Source organism: Ursus americanus, chromosome 4 (assembly GCF_024610735.1).
Source record: "Ursus americanus isolate L20-20 chromosome 4, mUrsAme1.1.p, whole genome shotgun sequence".
Taxonomy (NCBI): Eukaryota; Metazoa; Chordata; class Mammalia; order Carnivora; family Ursidae; genus Ursus; species Ursus americanus.
The window spans coordinates 30606236-30631492 of NC_142130.1; the positions used below are offsets into that span (position 1 = coordinate 30606236).

The window sequence follows — 25257 nt, forward strand, 5'->3', positions numbered from 1 at the left end:
TATAATCTGCTGTTCCAACTGGATTTTGATTTAAAAAGAAAAAAACTTTTTATAAGAGCTATCACATCTAGAAGTGAAGAAAATAAATTAGATCCCCCCAAAAGATATTATTTTAACCTCTAAAGCATAAAAAGCTATATAATATACAAATTAACCAGTGTTCTTACAAAAGTAATGCAGTTTTGGACTGATGACATTATGCTATATTTGTGGTGAAGTACTAGGCACAAGAATATATGTATCAAGTAGGCATTTTCAGTCTAATTAGTCTCGAAAGTCATTTAATTCTTGGCAATATATAATAACTGGTATGCATTTTGGTACTTAAGTCATGAATTGTTGAGAACAAGAAGCAGTGTATTATAGTAACAGGGTCTGTATCTGACAATTACAGTGTTGAACAAATCTTTTCTATGAACTCTGTGATTTGTTTTGCAGTTGGTCACTTGTAGCAGATCCTGCAAAGATAAAAGGAAAAAAGTCAATATAATTTATTGTGTATTGCCAATCTTGGAACTACCTGAGCTAAAGTCCCCTTTCACTGCCACGGATGATAAATGTAAAAACCTAAAAAACAAATAAGGTAGACTTGATGTAGGCTGATTAGTCTGACATAAAAGAATCGGTATACCTCCTAAATATTCTAAAGAGCAGAACAAAGGTGTCTACTTGGTGATGGGACAAAAGGTTTCAGATTGAACATTTCTGTGAATAAATCACAAGTAGCAGGTAAGACAACTCAAATATCCGAAGTTATAAAAAGATCTCAAAACAAGAAAATATTTCCTTAGAGTCTAAACATGCTACTTTTTTTTTTTTTTTAAATAAAAAAAGCAACAAAACAGATGAGGATGGGCAGAGATTGGGGAGAGAAGGAGAATGACAACGCTCATAAAATAATGGGCTACACAAAACCTGGAGCTTTCAAAGCTGATAAGATTTTTTTTTTTTTAAGGGCTCAAAAAGAGTAGAGGACAAATAAGGAACTTACTTCCCTAAGCCTTACTACATAGTCTTTTCTATCCTTGTGGACTTAATGATGCTAAATAAGATATACTCCTGTGTAAAGAGTACTTCTCCATTGAAGAAAAATCAGGCACTGAGCGAACACAAATTTTAATCATCTATTGGACTTAAAAGAAAAAAATGTAATTTATGTACTAAATGTGTGAAATCTAGTATCTTACCAGCAATGGCAGACAAAAGGCCAGAGTTATTTTTCAAAAGCCATGGCTTAAAGAAAAAGAAATCTGTGGCACCTGGGTGGCACAGTCAGAGTTAGGTGTCCAACTCTTGGTTTTGGCTCAGGTCTTGATTTCAGGGTCATGAGACCGAGCCCCACATTGGGCTCCACCCTCAGAGCAGAGTCTACTTAAGACTTACTCCCTCTTTCCCTCTGCCTCTCCCCACCCCCTCAGTAAACAAATAAATCTTAAAAAAATCCTTTTAATCTTTGACCCAGTGGTACTGATGCAAATTTCCAGCAAATGAAGGATATTTGTAGTGCTCTGCCAGCGTCACTACGAATTGATATTAAAAGCCGAAGCAGAGGGGCGCCTGGGTTGCGCAGTCGTTAAGCGTCTGCCTTCGGCTCAGGGCGTGATCCCAGCATTCTGGGATCGAGCCCCACATCAGGCTCCTCACTAGGAGCCTGCTTCTTCCTCTCCCACTCCCCCTGCTTGTGTTCCCTCTCTCGCTGGCTGTCTCTCTCTGTCAAATAAATAAAATCTTAAAAAAAAAAAAAGTCGGAGCAGAAATTGATGAAAAGTTATAACCAAAGAAGCATTCATTTTGACTACATCAAAATAAATCACCGAGACACAGGTAAATGGGAAACAAAGACCAATTAGAGTACGTTACCTAAAAATGGATAATAAACTTTAAAAGAAGAAGAGAGAGACATAACAATAATTACTTAAAATGAAGTTTGTTCAGTTAAATACAAGCTAAAAAAAAAAACTATGGTGAATAAAATCGAAGTGAAATGCTATATGCAACAAAATGAAAGGCTAAAGCATAATATGGAATAAAAAATATTCTAATTAGGACATTAAACGAGACACAGTCATCAGGTTCTATCACAGAATCATTCATATTTCATATATGCTCACCAAAAGAATATAATAGTGATTTACTTTCTCAAAAGGCTTAACCATCTGAGGCACAACAAATAAAGTACAAAGCATCAGTTTTCAAGTACAAAGAGTAGGTAAATGGGCACAAAATCCACATTAGCAGAAGATGCACCTTCATTAAATACCAGAATTTAACTGAAAAAATAAAATCTATTAACTATGGATTGGCAGGTTGCGAGGTTGCGAGGGCTTAAAAACAAATAAAAATCAGGTATTTTGTCAATCCAGTAGTCAAAAGAATCAACACTGGAAAGGTGTGACGTACTCTGTATTTGAAAGAATGTTAAAACCAAATCTTCCGTATTAAAGTATGCTTCTTTTAAAAAGTTTAAACCTTAATTTAGATTGATAAGACAGATAAACTATAGTCTGAAACATCAAAAACAAAATACAGCTTAATGTGAAGACAAACATCATTGCTTAAGCCAAGAAAACAAATGAAAAAACCCAGTCGTATGTATATGGTCTTAAATCAAATCAACTCTGGGCATAAAAACTTTATTCTGAAATTGGCCACAGGGGTTGAAATTTTAGAGTTTGGCATAATAAATTTAAGTGAAATTCAAAAAAATTTCTGAGGTTCTTCAAACATGTAAAGCAAAATAAAGTATGTTATTTAGGCACAAAGAATCCGTGTCTCAGTGATAATTTCAGAAACATCTAACCTTGATTTGACTCTTCCATGTTCATGCTTTCTTCGGCTGCAGTCTCTGCCATTTCTTCATCTTCCTCATCATCATGTAGGTCTTTTGAAATTAATTGTCTAGCTAATTTAATATTCAGTCCTTCATTGTAGTGAAGCTTCCTTTTCATTTCAAACTGTCGCTTTTTTTCTACAAGATACAAAAGGCAGGCTTAGGAAGTCTTTAGCTCAAGGATTAGGAAAAAACAACCTGTGTCTGTTTGGTAAATAAACTATTATTGGGGGCCACCTGGGTGGCTCGGTTGGTTAAGCGTCTGCCTTCAGCTCAGGTCATGATCTCAGAGTGCTGGGATCCAGCCCCAAGTAGGGCTCCCTGCTCAGTGGGGAGTCTGCTTCTCCCTGTTCCTCTGCTCCTCCCCCCTGCTCGTGCTCTCTCCCCCTCTTTCTCTCTCAAATAAATAAAATCTTTTAAAAAACTTATTGGAACATGATTGTGCTCATTTGTTTCTATAATGCTTATGGTTACTTTTAAGCTCAATGGCAGAGTTGAATAGGTACAATAAAGACCATATGATCCATAAAACCTAAAATATTTAGCTTTTTTTTTTTTTTTTTTTTTACAGAAAAACCTAAATCTGGTCCTTTACAGAAAAAGCTTGGACACCTCTGCTTTAGATGATTCAAGTACATCTTAATGGGAAAATAGGAATAAAAGCCATTAGTAGTTAAATCTGTGAAGAAAATTTAAAGACATAAGGAAAATCTCCAGAAAGAGTTGAATGGGGAAAAAAAAAGCTATATAATACCATATATATGTCAGGTAAAATGTCTGCATGCATGTGTATGCATACACACAGAAAATAAGACTCAACAATTAACAGTGGTTAATTTTGGGTCAAGGACCTGTGGGGTAATTTAGTGTTTTCAAGTCTTCTGTTTTTATAATTAATTACAAATTTCCTCAAAAATACTTATTAATGGAGCACCTGGATGGCTCAGGCAGTTGAGCGTCTGCCTTCAGCTCAGGTCATGATCCCAGTGTCTGGGATTGAGCCCCTTGTGGGCCTCCCTGTTCAGCTGGGAGTCTGCTTCTCCTCTCTCAAATGAATAATAAAGTCTTTAAAAAAGAATTCTTACTAGCAATAAATAAATAAGTAAATAAATATTCTCATTATCCATGAAAAAACTGTGGTGATTTAAAACACTGCTAGTTAAAACAAAACCTCATTCCCAGAGTAATTTTAAGGAAAAGCTGTTATAAGACACAGTGAAGTAAGCCTAGACTATTCTTTCATTTATAGTCTTCACCATAGAAACACAGGGTTAGCAGCAATCAACATAACTGATCATATTTTATTAACAGCATTTAAAGACTATTTCTGTAGAAATAATTCTAAGGTTTTAAAATTTTAGACTGGCAAATGAAAGGGGGTGACATAAAACTGCCAACTGTTTATTTTGTCAAACGAGCATTAAAATTTATTTATCATAGTTTTATTATATTCATGAAAATATTTTAATGCCAGAAAAGCATAGAGTAATCTCTGAAAAAGGCTACTCAAAGTACTTTCTCAATCTCCTTTAATTCCCTCTAAGTTTTTATAACCATCTATACTTACAGATGACTTATTTATATTTCAAAAGCAAGCATTTATTGTTCTTGTTAGTACTGATCAATCACTTTTCAGTCTCTGTTTGGGTTGGGAAAAGGAAAGTTCTGAGACCACCACCTCAGTATTCCATACACATTTGTTTCAAATAACCGACACCCTGCCAGTCATCTTTCTTCTTCTCTACTTATGAATTACTTTTGAGATTTGTTTTATTCTTTGAGAATACCATATGGTAGAGGGAAGTAAAACTGAAAAAAGAGGCCAATAAAAAGACCAAATCCTCATGACTAAACTTTTAGTGATGCCTTTCAAGTATTCAAATGATATAAAAACCAATATTAAAAAACAAACAAACATGGTTTTCCACACTTTCAGTGACAAAATAAATAAGTCATGGAGATGTAAAGTACAACATAGGGAATACAGTCAATAATACTGTAATACCACTGTATATGGTGATAGATGGTGACTATACTTATGATGAACACTGAGTAATGTACAGAATTGTTGAATCAATACGTTGCATATCTGAAACTAATGTTAACATCAATTGTACTTCAATAATGAATTTTAAAAAATGGTTCTGATTGCCTCCATTACCAGATCTATTTACTAAAAAGGTAACACTTTTTATCATGACAAAGTAACACACGTTCATGGTAGAAACTTAAAAAAATCACTCAATTTCCTCACTGAGAAATTACCATTAACATTTTATGACTTAAGAATTTTTTCTAGAAATTTTTCTAAAAATAACTCCTATATTTTTATATAAGCTGTTTTTCCACTTACTATATAGTTACAATTACCAGATGTCCCACTTTGCCCAGGCAAGGTTCAGTTTATGCCTACCATCTGAGGAAGTATAATATGACCCTTCCTTTTACCCTAAAATGATGTGGAGTTTAGACAATTAGGTGTATGAAGATATAGTAAAAATTTGCCACGTACATAACAGAGTTATATAATTTTTAAATGGTTATAAAGTATTGAGCAAAGATTTCTAATTTCCATGTATTTTCAATGTTTTTATAGTGTAATACACATAGATTTTGTGCTTTGGTTCTATTATTTTCTCAATATGAACTAGTTTTTTTTTTCAAACCGTGCATCAGGATTCTTTAGTGGGTCACAACCAGTATTTTTTTAAAAATGAAATGAAACAATAAACTGGAACGCATTACACATAGTAAAGGTGAGTACTGTTCTGTGAAATTTTTCTTTTTGTAATTTATGCATACATGTAGAACATAGTAAAAAATGTTTACAAAACTTTGGAACAGACTCTGAAAAACTGAATTGCTAGATCAAAGGGCGTCATTTTCTTTTAAAGCTTTTGGGTCATATATTGCCATACTGCCCTCCAGAAAAGCTAGGCCATTTTTCATGCCCATTGACAGTACAGGAGTAACTTATTTCTCCACATTCACACCCAAAGAAACTCATTCTTTTTAATCTTTGTTGATCTGTAAGGAAAGAAAGGGACCATGATGCTGTGTGTTTATTATGTACTATGTATGTACATATGTATGTATGTATGTAGGCTCCACACTGAGTGTGGAGCCCAACTCACAGCCCTGAGATCAAGACCTGCGCCGAGATCAAGAGTCGGCTGCTAATCAACCTGAGCCACCCAGACGCCCCCATGATACTGTTTTAATTTGCAATTTTTATTCTTAGGAGTTGACATATCAGTATTTCTCTCTTGTGAATACTATTTACAGTGTAAGAAAATTATTTCTTTTTAATTCTAAGAGATGCTGAACTTGGTTTTGCTTGTTATAGATACATTCTAATTTTAGAATACTCAAAATGCTTTATGTAAGTTTAAAATATATATTATGTTGTAGAAAGATGCTAATACAAGTGGTCTCAATCTTTTTTTACTCTTTATGTTCATTTTACCTATAATCCTTGTGTGGCAGAGCAACATACTACAAAGAGTTCGAGAACTCTTTAGGCCTGGCTCTAACAGTAATCAACTCTCCATGTGAACTTCACAAGTGAATTAGCTTTTTTACACTTTCTTTTACTATTCTATAAAATGATATAATGGAGAATACACCAATTATTTAAGTTATTAAAAATTATTATTTACTAAACACAATATGACAGAATCAGTGTTAAGTGCTTTAAATTCTTTATCTCATTTAATACTCACAATACCTCTAAATATTTTTATAGATCCCAATTTAAAATGAAGAAACTGAAGCTCAGAGAAGTTACAAAATAGACAAGCGACATTCCTGGAGTACAAACTTCTGTTTGTCTGACTCCACAGCCAATATCTTAATTGTTAGGCTATCAGTTACAGGATAATTTGTCTTAAGAATTTCTATCAATCAACAAGGACTTTCAGATATGTAATTTGTTTAAAAGCAATAAACACCTACGGGAGTCAGTAACTCTACTAGTAGGAACTGAACTTTTGAACTTGTAACCAAATTGTTCCCCCTGCTGGCTAATTCATGGAACTACAATTTGGGGGGGGGCGAATCCCTTAATGAAAACTGACAATATAGGCTAATAATAAATTTCTGTTCTCAACAGATGATGTTTTTAAGAGAATAATGAAGAAACCAGCTCCAGAAACATATCTGAAACTGCTTTCGTGGGTTTTTGGAGTATATTTTTGGATAATAAGTTAGGAAGTCACTGAGGGTACAAGATCTATAACACAACTTGGGATTAGGCTATACGTAAAATTTTTTTTCTCTTGTACAACAATTAGGCTCAGACCATCACAGTTTGTTGAATAAGCTATATTCTGAAGATGACAGACAGGAGTAGCAAGTTATACCGTAGGAGCTACCCATGACAAAGATCCTGACAATTAACTAGCAAATATTCAGAATCTCAGTTCTAAAGTTTCTGAACTTCTTTACAGTACAGGTAATATCCACATTTCAAGGATCTAAGTACACCACTAACTCTTCTCTTTTTCTTTTTTGTGAGGGTGTGTTTGTGTTTTTCTTGCATCTTTTTCCCTATATAAAGGCTTGATTTTTCCTTTTAAAAATCGTTAAAAAAAAAACTATATAAACAATTTTAATTCTTGAAAAGACTATATTCACGAGGTTCAAAGAGTGTAAAATGCAACAAGATGAAATATCTGCCTTTTCTTCTCACCTCCACAGATAACCACTATACTTGTAAAAACAGAAACCACGAATAGGTAGCAATGCCTGAACTGTGCATGTACTGTATGGGATACAAGAGCCTCTTCCAACCGTGCTGAGAAAGCTCTTTTATCTCCTTGCCTATAATATTACCGTTCTTTTTCTTATTCAGTGGGACCTAAAAAAATCTTCACTCTACATCTGACCATCTTGGTTCATATGGTAAGTTTCAGCACTGTTTTAAAACAGAAAAAGCACAAGCAATTGGGAAATTAGCTCTCACTGCTACCCATTTTAAGATCATCCAAACACTCAATGATTCTAAAAACATTAATAAATATTTACTGAGCATCTACTCTATATCAGAGTGTAAAAAGAAAAAAGTACAAGGAAAGGAACACTTATAATTACTTAAAAGATGTAATATTTTCCCAAATTCTTGAAACCAAGGGGGGTGGTGTGTGTGCAGGGGGGAGGGAAGCTGTTTCCAATAAGCCCACACAAGTAAATCTGAATTATAAAAATGTTGCTCCCTAACCTCCCACCATCCACCTCCCCAAAAGGAAAACCAGTGGACAACCTTCAAATAATGGATTTATTTTAACAAAAATTATTAGCACACTGCTGAGAGCAATAAAGGAAATCAACTACCTTGTTCTTCAGGTGAGAGGTCACTATCCTCATCTTCACTGCTTGCTTGTTCATGAACCCGATACTTTGGCTCGGAGCCTTCAGCAGCAGCTAATCTACACAACAATCATTTACAAAGAAATCAACACTGTGATATTCTTTTATTGAGTGTCTCATTCATTCAACTCTTGTGTCTCATAAAAACATTTAAAGATCATTAATATGCCAGCTATAATCTCATGAGGAAAATAAAAAACAAGAAAGTGGGAATGGGTACAGAAACCAGTAAGCAGTAAGAACAGTGCGGGTGATAGAAATCAATGAACAGCAAAGAGAGAGAGATTTTTGTTTATAAACCCACTTATTTTTGAATAATTTCTGGTATAGACCCAATGTGGAGCTCAAACTCACAACCCCAAGATGAAGAGCCACATGCTCTTCTGACTGAGCCAGCCAGATGTACCATCTTACTTTGATCTTTAAAACATAGGATATTTAAAACAAAACAACAAAAACACAAAAGCATAGGGGATTGACACAAGGAATCTGTGTACCAGGCTCCAGTACTCTCATCTTTCTGCTACCTGTATACTCTGATTTTAATCTAGAAACAAGACTACAAAAGTTGCTATGAAAAATCCAAATAAACTTAGTTGATGCTTTTTATTTACACTTGTGCAAGTATAGTGAAATGTCTTTAACTCTGCACAATTAAAAACAAGTGAAAATGTGTAAGTGGAAATGCTTCATAGTCATCAGTACTTACTTCTTAGCTAAGATATCTGGGGTCAGGGCTTCAGTGGCTTCTGAATCACTCAATGCATCTTCATCATCACCTACCATACTAGAGAGACAAGCACATTATAATTAATACCCAACTGTAATTTTTCAAACAGAAAAAATTTAAGTAGAGAGAACCATAATTCTATTGATTTAGTTATAATATCAACATATTTATACCTCTGTTGTCTGAGGCTTAATTTTATTGTATTACTTTAAAGATTATATTAATTTATTTGACAGAGAGCGAGCACAAGCAGCGTGAGTGGCAGGCAGAGGGAGAGGAAGATGTAGGTTCCCTGCGGAGCAGGGAGCCTGATGTAAGGCTTGATCCCAGAACCCCAGGATCATGACCCAAGCCAAAGGCAGATGCTTAACCCACTGAGCTACCCAGGTGCCCCCAGGATTAATTTAAATTATTTCTATTCCATGCAAATATTTGAAAATACAACAGCAATCAATAAAACCCTCCAAATGATTTTTAAAAATCACTACAGCAACCATGAAGATAAATATTAAGAACTCGAATCATTTGTAAAAAATAAAAAACTTCAATTATTCCATTCGGTGAGAGGTAACAAATATGTAGGAAAACAAAACCACTGTCTGGTTTTAGAATATGTATTTGTACATCAACCTGAAGACAGAAACATGCAGGCTAGGTAAAATACCGTAATTAGGTCCTCAAGACCTAATTCAGGGCATTTAAAAGCTATTAGCTTTCCCAATCTATCCTCTAATAAAAAATTTTCTCCCCACTTAATTGCAAACACAAGCATATTTAATTCTCAAGCCACTGAAAGGTGTATAAAAGCAGAAGTCACCTGTATAAAAAAAAATACTAATTCATATCTTTCCTGGTTAGTTGAGGAGACAAGTTAAATAGTGCAGTAGCTTATATGATGCTCTTTTTTCCATGGGAAGTTGAAATAAAGTCATTTACATGATTGGATATAATTAAACAGACTAGAAAAAAATAATCTACCAATTTGTAGGACTTTCACAGACAACTCTAGCTTATGTTACAAAATTTACAGACAAATTATATGTGTGTATTTGTGTGTGTATATACGTACACACATACTTAGAAAAGCATGAATAACTTCTGTATACTAACAGTGTCAAATTCTTAGATAACATGATCTTTCTATAAAAAGCATCCTCTTCTATTAAACACAAGTCTTTTAAAAAAGGGCCATGAATGAAACTGGTAAAACTGAGCACTAAATCGATAAAAGCTGAGCACATGTATCTTGTACATACATATAGCCTCAATCACTTAGGAACCAAATAACTTTGGCAACTCCCAGAGGAAGGATATGGGTAAGGTAAAGGGGAGATTCAGATTTATTATAAGTATAAACAGTCTAAAAATAATGCCTACAACTATTTTTTCAGGCATGTTCAATTTTAATTCTTTTAAGGATAGATATTTCCAACCAACACAGATAAGGATGGGGTTTATCTACTACCATTACTGAAAAGGAAGAAAGCCCTGACTGTGGCTTCAGGCACAATAAAAGCTTTAAGATATGTTTTAAGGTATATTCTTTTAATTAGAAGAAAAATAAGGGTATACACTTTTCATAAATGATATGTCTATTTCTTCCCTTACGCTTTATTAGTATTGAGTTTCAGCACCTGTACCTATTTCATTATTTCTGCCTTTGTCAAAATCTTCACGTTTATTCTCGTTTTTACTGTTTTTGCTATCAAGTTATAAGTTATCTCAACTTGTTTTCCAAAGTTTTCATCCACTGATTCAAAATATAGACTTCTTAAGCTCTATTTTAACAGTAACCCCTGCATTTATGTTACCTTCCTTCACAGACAAAGTATTTCATTCCTGGAAATCTTTTTCAATACAAATTAGGGCATGATCTGAATTAGGTATTTCTACTACTTAGAATCTCTATCTTCTCATAATGCTTACTGGTACTACTTTTGTCTTCATACTAATTATTGCCACACACTATAATTTTGTAATTCATTTAAAAAATTCTGGAAGACTCAAAACTGCCAATAATCACAATGTAATTATCTGAACTATAATATTATGTAAGTTTAAAAATAAGGACATGGAACAATAGTAATGACCACTTGTCTTTGAATGGGTTAAAAAAAGCTGTGAGGTTATCCTTTTCTGCAGGGATTGAGTAAGCCCCTGATTTCTACTTAGAAAGCAAACAAGCCCAACCTTCATCTTCCTTTTTATAAAGAGATTATTTTAAGGAAGGCAAAAGTCACTAATCTGTGTGTATCATCAGTGGCTAGGGACCACTGAGTTACAACAAATAAACATTTACTACTACAATTATAATGTACAAAATGGATTCCCAATTTTTTCTTAAGAGAGGTGGAGGTGGTGAAGAGGGGCAGAGTGAGAGGGAGAATTTTAAGGAAGCTCCATGCCCAGTGTAGAGCCTGATCTGATGACCCTGAGATCATGACCTGAGCCTAAATCAAGAGCTGGTCGCTTAACCAACTGAGCTACCCAGGTGCCCCTAGATTCCCAAGTTTTAAAGTTACATATTACTGGGACGCCTGGGTGGCTCAGTCAGTTAAGCATCTGCCTTCGGATCAATTGTGATCCTGGGGTTCTGGGACTGAGTCCTGCATCGGGCTCCTCGCTCAGCGAGGAGCCTGCTTCTCCCTCTACCTGCTGTTCCCCTTGCTTGTGCATGCACTGGCTCCCTCTTTCTCTCACTCTCATAAATAAATCTTTTTTTTTTTTTTTTTAAGATTTATTTTATTATTTATTTGACAGAGATAGAGACAGCCAGCCAGCGAGAGAGGGAACACAAGCAGGGGGAGTGGGAGAGGAAGAAGCAGGCTCATAGCGGAGGAGCCCGATGTGGGGCTCGATCCCATAACGCCGGGATCACGCCCTGAGCCGAAGGCAGACGCCCAACCGCTGTGCCACCCAGGCGCCCCAATAAATCTTAAAAAAATAAAATAAAGTTACATATTACTTATACTATTATTCAAAAATATGCAGTTGGGTTACTGATTAGTGCTCCAGTAACAAATATAAAATCAAACAGAAACGTAAATCAGCTATTATCCAGAAGCTCATATGGAATGCAAAATGGAAGTAAAAAAGGAGTAAGTCTACGAAACATTACCTATGGTAAGGAGTGCTAGGTTCATCTATTTTCATTAAACCATAGTCTTTGTCTGCTGGATGATATGTCGCCAGGATGTTCATTTCGTCCCACTTCTGGGATTTTTTACTAAAATTAAAAAGAAAAAAATTTCCTCAGTGAATTAAAAGATAAAAAAGTACACACGTAAAACTGACAAACATCCAAATCCCACGTAAAACTGACAAACATCCAAATCCCACGTTTCAGCTTCTGTTTGACTGCTAGCTTCTATTTTTACATATACTTTCTTGGAATAGAAACTGATGTAGGGTAAAAGCCATAAGTAAGTACAATAACACAAGCATTTTATAGAATACTTAGTGCCCACATATTAAAAACACACTATTCAGAATCTTCACCAGTCAAGACAGTATTATATTATGACATGCTTAGTCTTCATCTGGTCTACAGAAGTAATAATAGTAAAAAACTGAAATGTACACACTGCATGATCTCAGTCATTGAGGATTTTTTATCTACTATATATTGTTAATAGTTTAATAAAAACAATGAGATTTTCCCAGACCCCTGGCTTGGGGTGCCTCCGTTCCCCATGGCAGGATAGTGGACTTCCAATCTGGCCTGCTCGCCCCTGCCTGGTGGTGGAGAGGATGGGCCCGGGGGGCTAGAGCCCAGCTGGATTGACCCTCCTGGTGGGTGAGGAATCGGGCTGGGCATTGGGCCAGGCACTGAGGTATGGGGGATTCCCCCATGCCCTCCTGCAATATAAGTTCGGGGGGGGGGGAGGGGTTTGCCTACTGTGGACCTCAGATTGGAGTAGGGCTGATACCCCAAGGCGGCCTGGAGACCTCCTGGCTGGAGGGCAAGCAGGAAGGTGAGTGGGGAGGTGGGCTGGAGAGCAACTCTGAGGAGGCCTCCCTTACCCCTGCCCAGACCAGCATTGCCCCACTTGGGGCTGTGAAGCAGACAAGAAGCTGGAGCAAAACCCCAAGTAGTCCCAGGACATCAAAGCTCTGCAAAAAGACCTGGAACAATTTGCCAAGCTCCTAAAGCAGAAGAGGATCACCCTGGGATATACTCAGGCCAATGTGGGGCTCACCCTGGGGGTTTCTCTTTGGGAAGGTGTTTAGCCAAACCACCATCTGCTGTTCTAAGGCTCTGCAGCTCAGTTTCAAGAACATGTGTAAGCTGTGGCCCCTGCTGCAGAAGCAGGTGGGGAAAGCTGACAATAATGAAAATGTACTGGAGATATGCAAAGCAGAGACCCTTGTGCAGACCCGAAAGAGAAAGTGAACAAGTACCAATAAGTATCAGTATGATACTTATCGTATGTATGTACTTTCTTGGAATAGAAACTGATGTAGGGTAAAAGCCATAAGTAAGTACAATAAAATAAGCATTTATAGAATAAAATATATGTATATACGAAAGTATATACATGTATCGTATGTATCAGTACAACAAGTACGATTAAGTATCGAGAGCCGAGTGAGAGGAAACCTGGAGAACATGCACCTGCAGTGCCAGAAACCCACGCTGCAGCCGAGCCGCCACATTGCACAGCAGCTTCCGCTTGAGAACGATGTGGCCCGAGCGTGGTTCAACAATCGTTGGCAGAAGGGCAAATGACCAAGCAGTGTCTATTAGCAATGAGAGGATTCTGAGGCTACTGGGTCCCCTTTCTCAGGGCACAGAATATCCTTTCCTCTGGCACCAGGACCCCATTTTTGTACCCCAGGCTCTGGGGGACCTCACTTCACTACATTGTACTCCTCAGTCCCTCTCTCTGAGGGTGAAGCCTTCCCCTCTGTGTCTGTCACCACTCTGGGCTCTCCCATGCATTCAAACTGAGATGCCAGCCCTTCCCAGGAATGGAGGCCAGAGGAAGGGGGAGAGCTAGGGAAAGAGAACCTGGGGTTTATACCAGGGTTTAGGGATTAAGTTCTTCATTAAGAAAGGACTTGGGAATGCAAAGGGTATGGGGCAGGGAATTTGGGGTGAACTGGTTGAAGGGAAGGTGAAGTTTAAGGATGCTCTTGTTTTTAATCCCCACATCACTCACCACTTTCTTAAATAAGGAAGGCTGGGACGCACAAAAAAATAAATAAAACAATAAATACTTCCTTGGCCTAATTTTTTTTAGAGATATCAAAAACAATCAAAAGAATTAGAACATGAAACTACAGGGAATACCTCGCTAAATTTAAATACCATTAATATTTAGGTGCAAATAAAATTATAGTTCTTTTTTTTAATATAGAAAAACAAGAGCTTAAGAAATGGTATATTCAGGATACTTGAGATAAATCTACTTAAGAAATAAAAATGTTTTATGAACATCCATATTAATATCAACAAAATATTTATAAAACTAATAATGTTACAAATATTACAAAAAATATTACAAAACTAATAATAATGTTACAAAAACATCTAATTATTTAGATGACTTAATTACAAACTCTTCGGATCTACTCATTATAAGAGACATCAAAGACCTCTCTGCCACCCAACAATATTTTGTTACAATTTGTGCCTTGATTATATACTTGAAAATAAAGCTTCTGTAAAAAAATCAATGTAGATTTTACAGATTCAAATCTTTTCTGCACTTGTACACATTGGTGAGGTTTTACTATAGATATTTTTAATTTTCCTAAATCTACCAACACCCAGATTCTGAAATGTTCTTGAAAAATGACATACTTAAACTTTAATATCATATTCCTTTCTCCATGCCCTAAGTCACCTTAAAATTATATGTGCCTACTCATGGTAGGTGAGCCTCGCTTTCATGTTCTCTTGCTTTCTTCTCCAGAGCACCCACAGTGTCCCTATTTTGGACTAGGCACTTTTTTTCTTCACATTTTATTGTAGTAAAATATGTATAACATAAAATTCACCATTTTAAACATTTTTAAGTGTACAGTAGTTCTGCAGCATTAAGTACATTCACATTGTTGTGAAACCCCCACCATCCAACTTTAGAACTTTTTCATCTTCCCCAACAGAAACTCTACCCACTGAACACTAACTCCCCATCCTCCCCCCTCTCCCAGGCCCAGGCAACCACCATTCCATTTTGTCTCTATGAATTTAACTACTCTGGGTGCCTCATATAAATAAACTCATGCAGTATTTGTGCTTTTGTGACTGGTTTATTTCACTTAATGTCTTCAAGTTTCATCTATGTTGTGGCATGTATAAAAATTTTCTACCTTTTTAAAGCTGATTAATATTCCATTACAGACTAAGTACTTCGACTACAACTTCAAGTTACTTATCCTTTGTTTAATCAAGAGGCGAAGGTTGGTCCAGACATAATCCACAAGTGACTGAAACTACAACTCCTATTTTTCCCCAAAAAGCAGTCAGAAGTTACCTAATGCCTCCTCACCATCAAACAGTCAACATCTTAAAAGCTTGTTAAGAAGCTAAAACTTAAGACATATTGGTCATTAACTGAAGCACAGAAACAAGATTTCTTCTTTAAAGAGTTGCGCTTTTTTTCTTTTTTTAATTCAGCATAGAATGTACCTGAACTTTCAACTAACTAAATTTAATCTCACTAGTATTAAAAAAAACAAAACAAAACACTTGAGTGAACTAAACTGGAAAAATAGACCCTGCTTTATAATACTGGATTTCTTTATACATCTAGCTGCTATCTAAGTAATACATAATTGGTCTTGGCGGCAGGGGAAAAAAAACAGCTTAACTGGGAGATAGATGTTTAAGGTTCAAGTTCCAGTTACCCTTCACTAGTCCTGTGGCTACAGGAAAGTCCAACAAACACCCCCTTTTGGGCTGTATTTACTCCTCATGGAAATTATAATAAAATGGGGAGTTTTAACAGGGTTGTTCAAAGAATCAACTGAAAAAATGTCTGTGAAATCAAATTATAAAAGTACCACACAAACATCAAGAGTTTTTATGATTTTAAAATCTACAGTTTTGGGTTAAAAATCCTGAAACCATATCTCACTTAGAACTGGGTAGAAAATGGGTGGAGAAAGGTTATTCTGAAGAAATGTTTAAAACTGCTTTTGAATTGAATGCCTTCTGCCTTGCCCTGCAAGACTCAACATTTACATGATTTTGAAAAATTTTTATCTGCCACAGAATGAATTTTTCTAAAAAGCAAACAGTTTTGTACTTGACTAAGTCAACAGTTTTCAGACATTTTGTTAAATAGTTCTTATTTACAAATTTCTGTGAACTTAGAAAGCAAATGACTAGGTTTACTCATACTATATAAGGAAACTCACAACAGACATGATCAAGCAGCTCTGATTAGAAGAATCATGAGAGAAACATACACAAGCTTTAAATTAGATAAAGAGAATTAGATAAAGTTTGTAAAGAAAGCAATCCAATTAATAAGCAAAGGGAGACTCAGGATAGCATAACTAAATGTTTCCTCCTGAGAGAACAAATGCCTCTGAAATTACAGCTGAGGTTAAGTGCCAGGCAGAAACAAAATCACAGGTAAAAGTTTCATAAAACGTGTATAAATAGACAGTCCTATTAATATTTCCTACTAAAGATACTGTGAAAGAAAGCTAACACATCTCTATATATAGAGTTCACAAAGCTGGCAAAAGTAAAGTGTGTAGGGATGTATACTTACGTGATTACCATAAAAGTCAGGAAAGTGGTTGTGTTGGGAGCCAAGAGAGGAAAGAGGGTGACTGGAAAGAGTAGGAGATATTCCTGAGGTGATGGAAACATTCTTTTTCTTGACCAGGATGGTGGTTACAGGGGTGTTTTATAATATATATAATAATTTTATAATATAAATATAATAATTTATAATTTCTTAAACTTTAAAATTACATTTAACACATCTTTCTATATTTGTAGTACATTACAACAAAATACTTTAAAATAAACACATATTAATGACCTTGTTAGGTACTTCCTAACTTCAAAATAAAACAAGTTATTTCCTAAATGATGTTAACAATACTGAATTAAAAATGGTAACTTATCATCATTACTGCTTAGGATAGAAGAATGACAGACCGTTAGGAGTTTAAAAGGTTTCTCTAATGTGTGGAAACCCAAACACCCTATATATCTATTTTGTTAGATAACAGGAAAAAAAAGAACCGCAGGATACAAGCAGAAATAATGTTTTCTTAAAATTAAGGATAAAATTTAATGATGATAATTCCAGCACCCTAACCCACTGTTTCAATTTCTGCAAATTCTATTATTATATAAAATAATATAGTATATAAAATATATAAGCTATCAGTATATACAAGAATATATTTACTGTGTACATATATATGTAACAGTAGCTACAGTATATAAAAATACATATACTCAGGGCGCCTGGGTGGCACAGTGGTTAAGCGCCTGCCTTCGGCTCAGGGCGTGATCCCGGCGTTATGGGATCGAGCCCCACATCAGGCTCTTCAGCTATGAGCCTGCTTCTTCCTCTCCCACTCCCCCTGCTTGTGTTCCCTCTCTCGCTGGCTGTCTCTATCTCTGTCAAATAAACAAATAAAATCTTTAAAATAAATAAATAAATACATATACTGATATGGAAGCTATTACTATATATATTTTATTATAATAAGCCACTTGGATTTTCTAGTCTTTAGGTTTTAAATAACTGCATAATACTCAATAATAAACTACTCAGCCAAGGTTAGATATTTATATTGAATCCAAGTTTCTCCTATTTAAAATAAAGCAGAAGTGAACACATTTGTGCATATTCTGTTCAATGATATTTTTAGGAAAACTTGCTAGGACAGGCATATCTGGGTTAAAATTCATCAAGAACTTTACAGTTCACTCCAAGTTGCCATACAGTTTCGAAAGAGAGACTATGTAATGACCCCAGTAATTACCAAAACTTTGCCAAGATTGGGTATTTCTGTATGTATTATCTCCACCTGAGCAGTACAAATCATTATTTAAAAGCTATTTTATGTTTCTTTGCTCATTACCTTATAAATATGAAGAAATGCTTTATTTTACTTTCCTTTTATGAATTATGTGTACATCCTTTGCCTTTCTATTAGAAACCTCTTACAAATCTAAGTTTTTTACATTTAAATACGAGCAAGTTCATATATATATATACATATATATATATATACTTACAACGATGACTTGTAATGATGAAAAACAGAACTCACTTAAATTTAAATGTAAAGATTTAAACCATGTTATATGTATGTGTGTATATATATATATATATATATATATATATATATATATATATATATACCAAAGATACATATACAAGGTATAAACCACATTATATATAATCACATTATATGTAACCCAAATTCTTCCTGGTTTGTCTTTTAGTTTACTTTCCACTATTAAAAGGACTATATATTCGAAGCTTTACTCCACTTCCTCAACACAAAACTAAGAGCAAAAGAAATTCTTAGAATTATTCAGCTCCAAAGAAGAGAACAGTATCTTGCAAAAACATAAATTTAAATAAAGGCATAAAACAATAGGTTACAAAGCATGCCAGGAATTCTTAGGCGGAAAGTAGTGAAGTAGAAAGAACTGTCAGCAGAGGACACTAAATACGGAAATTAGCATCTCTAAAGTTTTGGCAGAATTAACATTAGTTATAGAGTAACAAAATCCAAAAAGCAAAAGGGAGTTTAATTCCAAGCTGCTTGTATTACCTTCTGTAGTTCATTATTTCTACCTAGAAAAAATAGGGGCACCACCACTTACATCTCAGATCCGCTGGGAGGATAAAAGCACCTGCTGGTTTCATTTTCCCCGTCCCTCTTGGAACATTGGTTTTTCTTACAGCCTAAATCTGGTCCAGAAAAAGTCACCCCTTCTCACTTTCACTTTGATAGCTCATATGATACCACCTAAAAGACCTACCCGTACTTCTTGTTGCTTGTGATTTGCTCATTTGGTAAGTTTTAGCCACGCTTAGAATAGGAAGCAGGATTTTGCTTCAAGGTGTTAAACTTTAATTGCACACTTCAAGAAATGGTTCTTTCTTTAAATAAAGATTCAATTTACATAGGTTGACAAAGTATAAGACTTTGAAGCTTGACGCAATTTCTGAACAATTAAAGTAAGAGTTACCCATAAAAGCCATCAGTAATCAAAAAGTCACTTCGGGAAAACTTTACTCAGTGGGGCTCTACAGTCCATATCCCTTTACGGGCAGAAAAAGATGAAGCTGAAGCATGTTTACATAAAATTATATTAAAGAAAATTAATTCAAGTGCATGTGCCTACATTACCTAAGAGTACTACTCAATCTGAATGGAACACAGTGACTTCAGAGCATACTGTATAAAACAATCTACTGAGATGTGAGAAAAATTAGATTCATATAGTTACTTTTACTTGAATAAGACTAACATTTGAGGGTGAGATACTGAGCTAACCTAACTTTACATTTATTAACTAATGTATTTTATTTACTTTTCTAAAGTAGGGGCATGGGCAGAAGGAAAGAGACAAGCAGACTCCCCACTGAGCAAGGAGCCTGATGCAGGGCTTGATCCCAGGACCCCGGGATCATGACCTGAGCCCAAGGCAGACACTTAACCGACTGAGCCACCCAGGCGCCCCTTATTAACTCATTTAATATAATTAAACTACACATGAATATAATGAATAACTCACAGGAAGTCACAGAGCTAATAAGTAGTAGACAGGATCCAAACCCAGGCAATCTAGCCCTAGATTAATCACTAACCTCTAACACTTCTCATAACATTAGTTTTAGTAACATTTCTTATTTTCATCAATTCAAAATGCACAGTCTTGTTTTAATCTCTCTGAAAACAGTATATCTTAAAATGGATGGCATCTTAAAATTGACAGTATTTTCTTCTTTCTTGGTGATACATAAAATCACGTACATCTCAGAATCAATGGTTTCTTGTTTTTGATGAAATGCACATAGCTACTCACTAGATCTGTTATTTTAGACCTTTACAAGTTGTACACTATATTCCAGGTACCCTGATAGAATGGGAATCCCAAAATCATAGGAGATGACAGTGATGCTCTAATTGAATAGTGTGGTACCATATACTGAGATTTATCTATGCCTGATTATGTGGATTTACAGATTCTATCCGGTTGTAATTGAACTAACCCTCCGAAAATGGTATCTGACACGTGGTAACTAAAGAAACCATTTATTGAAGATAACAGTACCAACGCAAAGCATAAAGAGAATAAGAAAATAGCACTGAGACAAAAAAAAAAAAAAGTCTGACAAGAACCGTGTTAAAAAAAAAACTAAGACCATTTGAAACATATTTTATACGAATCTCACCTTAAGTGTATACTGAGCCCTAAAATATTATCTAATGATAGTAATATATGAGATAAATTATAAACAAACATACCTGAAGCATATTTGAATTTTTTCTCACTAAAAAGATCCATAATAAAAAAGTTCAGAGACACCTGATTGGGGCGCCTGGGTGGCACAGAGGTTAAGTGTCTGCCTTCGGCTCAGGGCGTGATCCCGGCGTTCTGGAATCGAGCCCCACATCAGGCTCCTCCGCTATGAGCCTGCTTCTTCCTCTCCCACTCCCCCTGCTTGTGTTCCCTCTCTCGCTGGCTGTCTCTGTCTCTATCGAATAAATAAATAAAATCTTTAAAAAAAAAAAAAAAAAAGTTCAGAGACACCTGAAACAAGACAACTCAACTTTGGGCCTTAAAAGAAAAAATTTCCTTGGTAACATCTCTTCATGTTGAATAAAACGTTACATTAAACAATATCCTCACAAATAATGAGGAGGGGGTGAAGTGGTGTGTGCAAAAAAGGAAACTACCACTGCATTTTACTTGATAAAGGCACCAATAAAAGATAGTTATTTGCGGATTCTGTATTTGCAAATTTGCCAACTTGATAAAATTTATTTGTAACTCCAAAATCTTACGTGAGGGAGGTGCTTCCTCCGTCTCTCACAGACATGCACAGAACAGCAACAATTGTGAGTTGCTCCATGCACATCTTCCCAGCTGTTAAAAGAGGTGATGGATACTTTACCTTGTTTCAGCTCTCAAACTGTAAATAAGTGTCTCTTTTGTGTCCATTTAGTAACATATTTTTTACTTTTTTTGTGTTTTTTTTTTTAAATTGAATCCACTGTTTTAAATGGCTCCCAAGTGTAGTGCTAGAGTGCTGTCCAGTGTTCTAAGCATAAGGGGGAACCTTGCTGGAATCTAACTCTGTATTTCCCCTAGGAGCAATGGTTCAGTATTCACTAATTCAGAGTTTGTGGTGATTATGTAGAACAGAACTACCAAGAATAACAAGAATTGACTTAGATTTTGGGTCATTTTCACATTAATATGAGATTCTTTTGCCTTATACTCTGTTTCAACATTTAAGTTAAACTATTACACTACACTTAACTAGTTTCTGAATTTTAAGTGTATTAATAAAGTGTATTTAATAAAATAATATCTTTATTTTCAGTCCTTTTTATAGCAAAAGGGGAATACTGCTTGTAATTAAATGACAAACATTACAAAGAGAGTTCAACTATACTTCTATCGTTTCTGTTCAAAGAGGCTCTCATAAAGTTGCTAATAATGTTTGCATAAGCTGTGACATAAACAATGTGTATTGTATTACCAACAGAATTTTCTTTGCTTTACAATCATATAACACGGATAATGAAAAAGCCCATCTCCTTTTACTATTTGTTTACTACAAACATGATGAACCTCGATGAATTAGAGCTTGGTAGTTCCCTTTGAAGACTTAAGTGCTGTCTAACCGTCTAAACAAGTCAATGAAAAATCATCCACCTTGGAACCTTGTAAACGTCCCCTTTTAAGTGAATCTGTCCTGGTAGCAGCCTAGGATAGTGGCTTTCAAGGCAGAAATACCTGGAAGTAAACCCCAGCCAATTACAGAAAGAGGTTAACCCACTGAGTAAGACCACAGGAAATTATGGCAGATCCAAGTTGAGAATAAGCAGAAGATAAGGAGGCAGAGAAAGATAGGGGAAAACAATAAGCCACTTGGTAGCCAAACAAAAAGAAGCTCACACTAAGAATAACTAAATAACATAAATAAATGCCAGTGAGAATGATACTCTTGCTGTTGAATACCCTGAAACTTCCTAAGAGCTTTCTACAGTTTGTTAACTATCTTGGTCTTCCTGCTATAGCTATGCTCCAGTGCGATTCTGTTTTCTTAATTCAATAACCTACAACCATCATTCTCCACCAATTCCCATTTGAAGCAGTTTACCCAAAATAGAGGTTGGAAAATTTCCTGTTACAGAATGTAAGTCAAGCAACCAAAAGAGAGTGGGAGTGTAGAAGTTGTGAGACAAATTAAGGTCCTTTCCAATCCCAAAAGGCCATGATTCTAAACTGTCATCCTACTTAATGTTTTCTGTGAATTTACCACCACCAAGTAGTAGTTCCTTTTATAGTCCTAAACTGATATCTAAACAGGTATGCTCTAGTTGTAATAAGTTTTTACAAATGCCCTCATTTTAGCTCTATGACTTTACAGATTTTAATAACTTCTCTTAAGCTTTATTTCTAGAATACAGTCTTTATATTTTTAGTATCTTGTAACACCCAAGACCCCAGCACATCTAATTCAGTGGTATATTTTACATTATATATATGGTACTACTTACCTTTCATTGAGCATTGCACCTTGGATATCTTCCTCTGTGCATAAATATCTTTCTCCTTCTTTTTAAAAGGGTGGTATGTTGTTTCATTACACAAATGTACCATAAATAATCTTTACCAGTCCTTATTAATATATCTTGGGTTGTTTCCAATTATTCACTATTACACACAATGCTATGGGGCAACATCTTTATACATGTGTACCTGTGAATATGTACCACTAAAATATCACTGGATCATTTTAAGTTGCTATTCTCTGAACTGTTCTGAGCTTAGTTATGCCTTTCAAGAGGAACAAAGACTAGAAAGCACTCCAAATTCTTGTTGCAGATGCAAAAAATAATTAGCAATAGATTTCCATTAAATATAGACCAAGGACTCGGAAAATTTTGGTTTCTCTTAGTGTAGAGATAATGACAAACAAGGATCCAAGAGACTGAGTGTGGCATGATGCTTCTGATAATGTTCACCTAAAAAGGAATGGCTGTGGAAGCTCGATTAGAAAAATGGGGAAAAGGGTCTTTTTTATGGAGAGCTCTCATATTGGCTTGAGACTGGATGTTAAAGGGATCCCAAGCCAAGAAAAGATTTTTATTATTGAAGAATTTTAGATATCTCGGATACGAGGTTAAGAAATAATAAAAGCTTAACAGGTGAATCTTTGAAACTTCTATGTGATTCTTTAATGTTCCCAATCTCCCAAAGTTCAAAGATCAGATGTTTGTTTTAAAAATATTACATATGCGCGTATACTTTAAAAGAAGGAAAAAAACGATTAACGTCATAGCTCCTGCTTTCTTTAAAATCACTCTACCCGGCAGCCAGGCTGGAGGAGCGAGACCCGACCGGTGCCGAAGCCGCATTCACGCGGCCGCCCCAGCCACCGGTCCGCGCTCGGGGTCGGGGTCGGGGCGGGGGCCAGTAACGGCGGCGGGGGGGAAGGCGCGGCCGCCCGGGCAGGAAAGAAGAGCTTTCTAGGCCCACCCGCGGCCGTCGCTCCCGGCTCTCACCTCAGCTCTTCGTCGACACTCCTGCCGGGTTGCTCGGCCGAGGCCACCACAGAGGAAGTCGTAGAACTCTTGTTCTTCAGGATCCCCTTGATGGGCCGATGCGAGGCCGTCGAGGCCGCCATTGCCCGCCGCTCCGGCGGTCGGCTCAGCGTCGCTGCTTGGCGCTGGGTCCAGGAAGGAAAGGGCTGGGCGCGAGCACAGACTCGCCAGGCAGCCGCTGAGCCCGCCTGGGGCTAAAGCGGCCGCACCTGCTGTTGCGGAGACGGCTACGGGAGTCGTTGTCACGACACAACGACCCCGACGCCACGGCCGACGCCGCGCGGCTGGCAGCCCTTCGCGCGCCCCTCGCCACCGACACTTAACTGCGGCCCGTGGAGAGAAGCCGGCCTAGCGCCCCAGCGCGGGAGCGACGCCGACGCCGAAGCCAAGCGGACCCGCCCTCTCGCGATATCTAGGGAGGGGCGGGGGCGGGGCGAGAACAAAGCCAACCTCCTCGCCCCGCCCCTTCCCGGCCCTTCGGTCTGCTCGCCCCTGCCCAGGCTCGGGCTCAGAGTCCAGGAGCAGTTTCAGAGAACATTCGGAGAGGTTCCTGGTTTGCCTCCGCATAGTTACAGATCTCTCCAGGCACGCTCACTCCCACCAGCTCATAAGGTCCATGTTGTTATTTTTGTGTTTTATAGATCGGAAAACTGAGGCTCACGGTGACATCATTCCACAAAGATGTTGGCTGATTTTCAGAGAAATGATGTATCTGTCACCCCTTTCCTTCCATTTAACCGCATTAAAAGTTTTAGCTGTTATGAATTCATGGAATATCAGCATTAGAGTGGTCCTTAGAGACCTATTATGAAATCACAGAATACTGACTTTTATGAAATCAGAATAACCAGCATTGAAATAGTCTAACCTATTTTACCATTGGAGTAGCTGAAGTACAGAGAAGGGTGACCTGACCACCACTATCACACAACCATAGTGTGTGGTCATAGAACTTGAGACTTCTGACCTCTGCTGTCTCTAAGTCGGCTCTGTCCCCATTTTACCACATTCTCCCTGTGTTTGTAATCCCATGGAAGGTATTGCTGGCATAAATTTCTAGAATTGTGATTTATAATCTATCTCCCTAAAAAATCTAGGAAATTTACTTAAGGTAGCCAGTTGTCCAACACTGGATGAAATAGGCCAGAAATCTTGGGTGCTGTTTAAGTAGTTGTAAGAAGAATCCCAAAGGAGAAAAACAAAAACCAAAAACCTCACACACACACACACACACACACACACACACCCTCCTCAAGTCCAAGTTCCTCTGTGCCTGGGTGTGAAAGGAAGATCTCAGAGAGGACTTTGATGAGAGGAGAGAGCTTGGGTATCAAGCTAAGTGGGTGTCCAGGTTGGGAGTGCTGTGGATGTTGTGAGGAGATAGGGATTCCGTGAAGTACAGGAAAGGGCAGAAGTTTGAAGCCCTGGGAACAATCTCAGAACTATGCTGTATATAAGTCAAGCTACGGCTAGCAGAAGGAGTGGTGTCCACTCCAGCCACCCAGCCTCTCTCCATGCAGTGCCAGCACCGGGAGTTGTACAGATGGGA

General features: G+C 36.8%; 1 protein-coding gene and 1 pseudogene across 1 annotated transcript; one reads left to right on the top strand and one right to left on the bottom strand.

The window, feature by feature from the left end:
• Window positions 1-252: 252 nt before the first annotated feature.
• PPP1R2 (protein phosphatase 1 regulatory inhibitor subunit 2) lies at window positions 253-24047 on the bottom strand. The gene is made up of 6 exons (XM_045812618.2): window positions 23670-24047; window positions 12046-12153; window positions 8907-8984; window positions 8162-8256; window positions 2801-2968; window positions 253-458 (listed from the first exon to the last, which is right to left on the bottom strand). The coding sequence occupies exons 1-6, from the start codon at window positions 23789-23791 to the stop codon at window positions 412-414; spliced, it is 618 nt and encodes a 205-aa protein (XP_045668574.1). The 5' UTR covers window positions 23792-24047; the 3' UTR covers window positions 253-411.
• On the top strand, window positions 12620-13878 carry LOC123802143 (POU domain, class 5, transcription factor 1-like; annotated as a pseudogene).
• Window positions 24048-25257: the final 1210 nt, after the last annotated feature.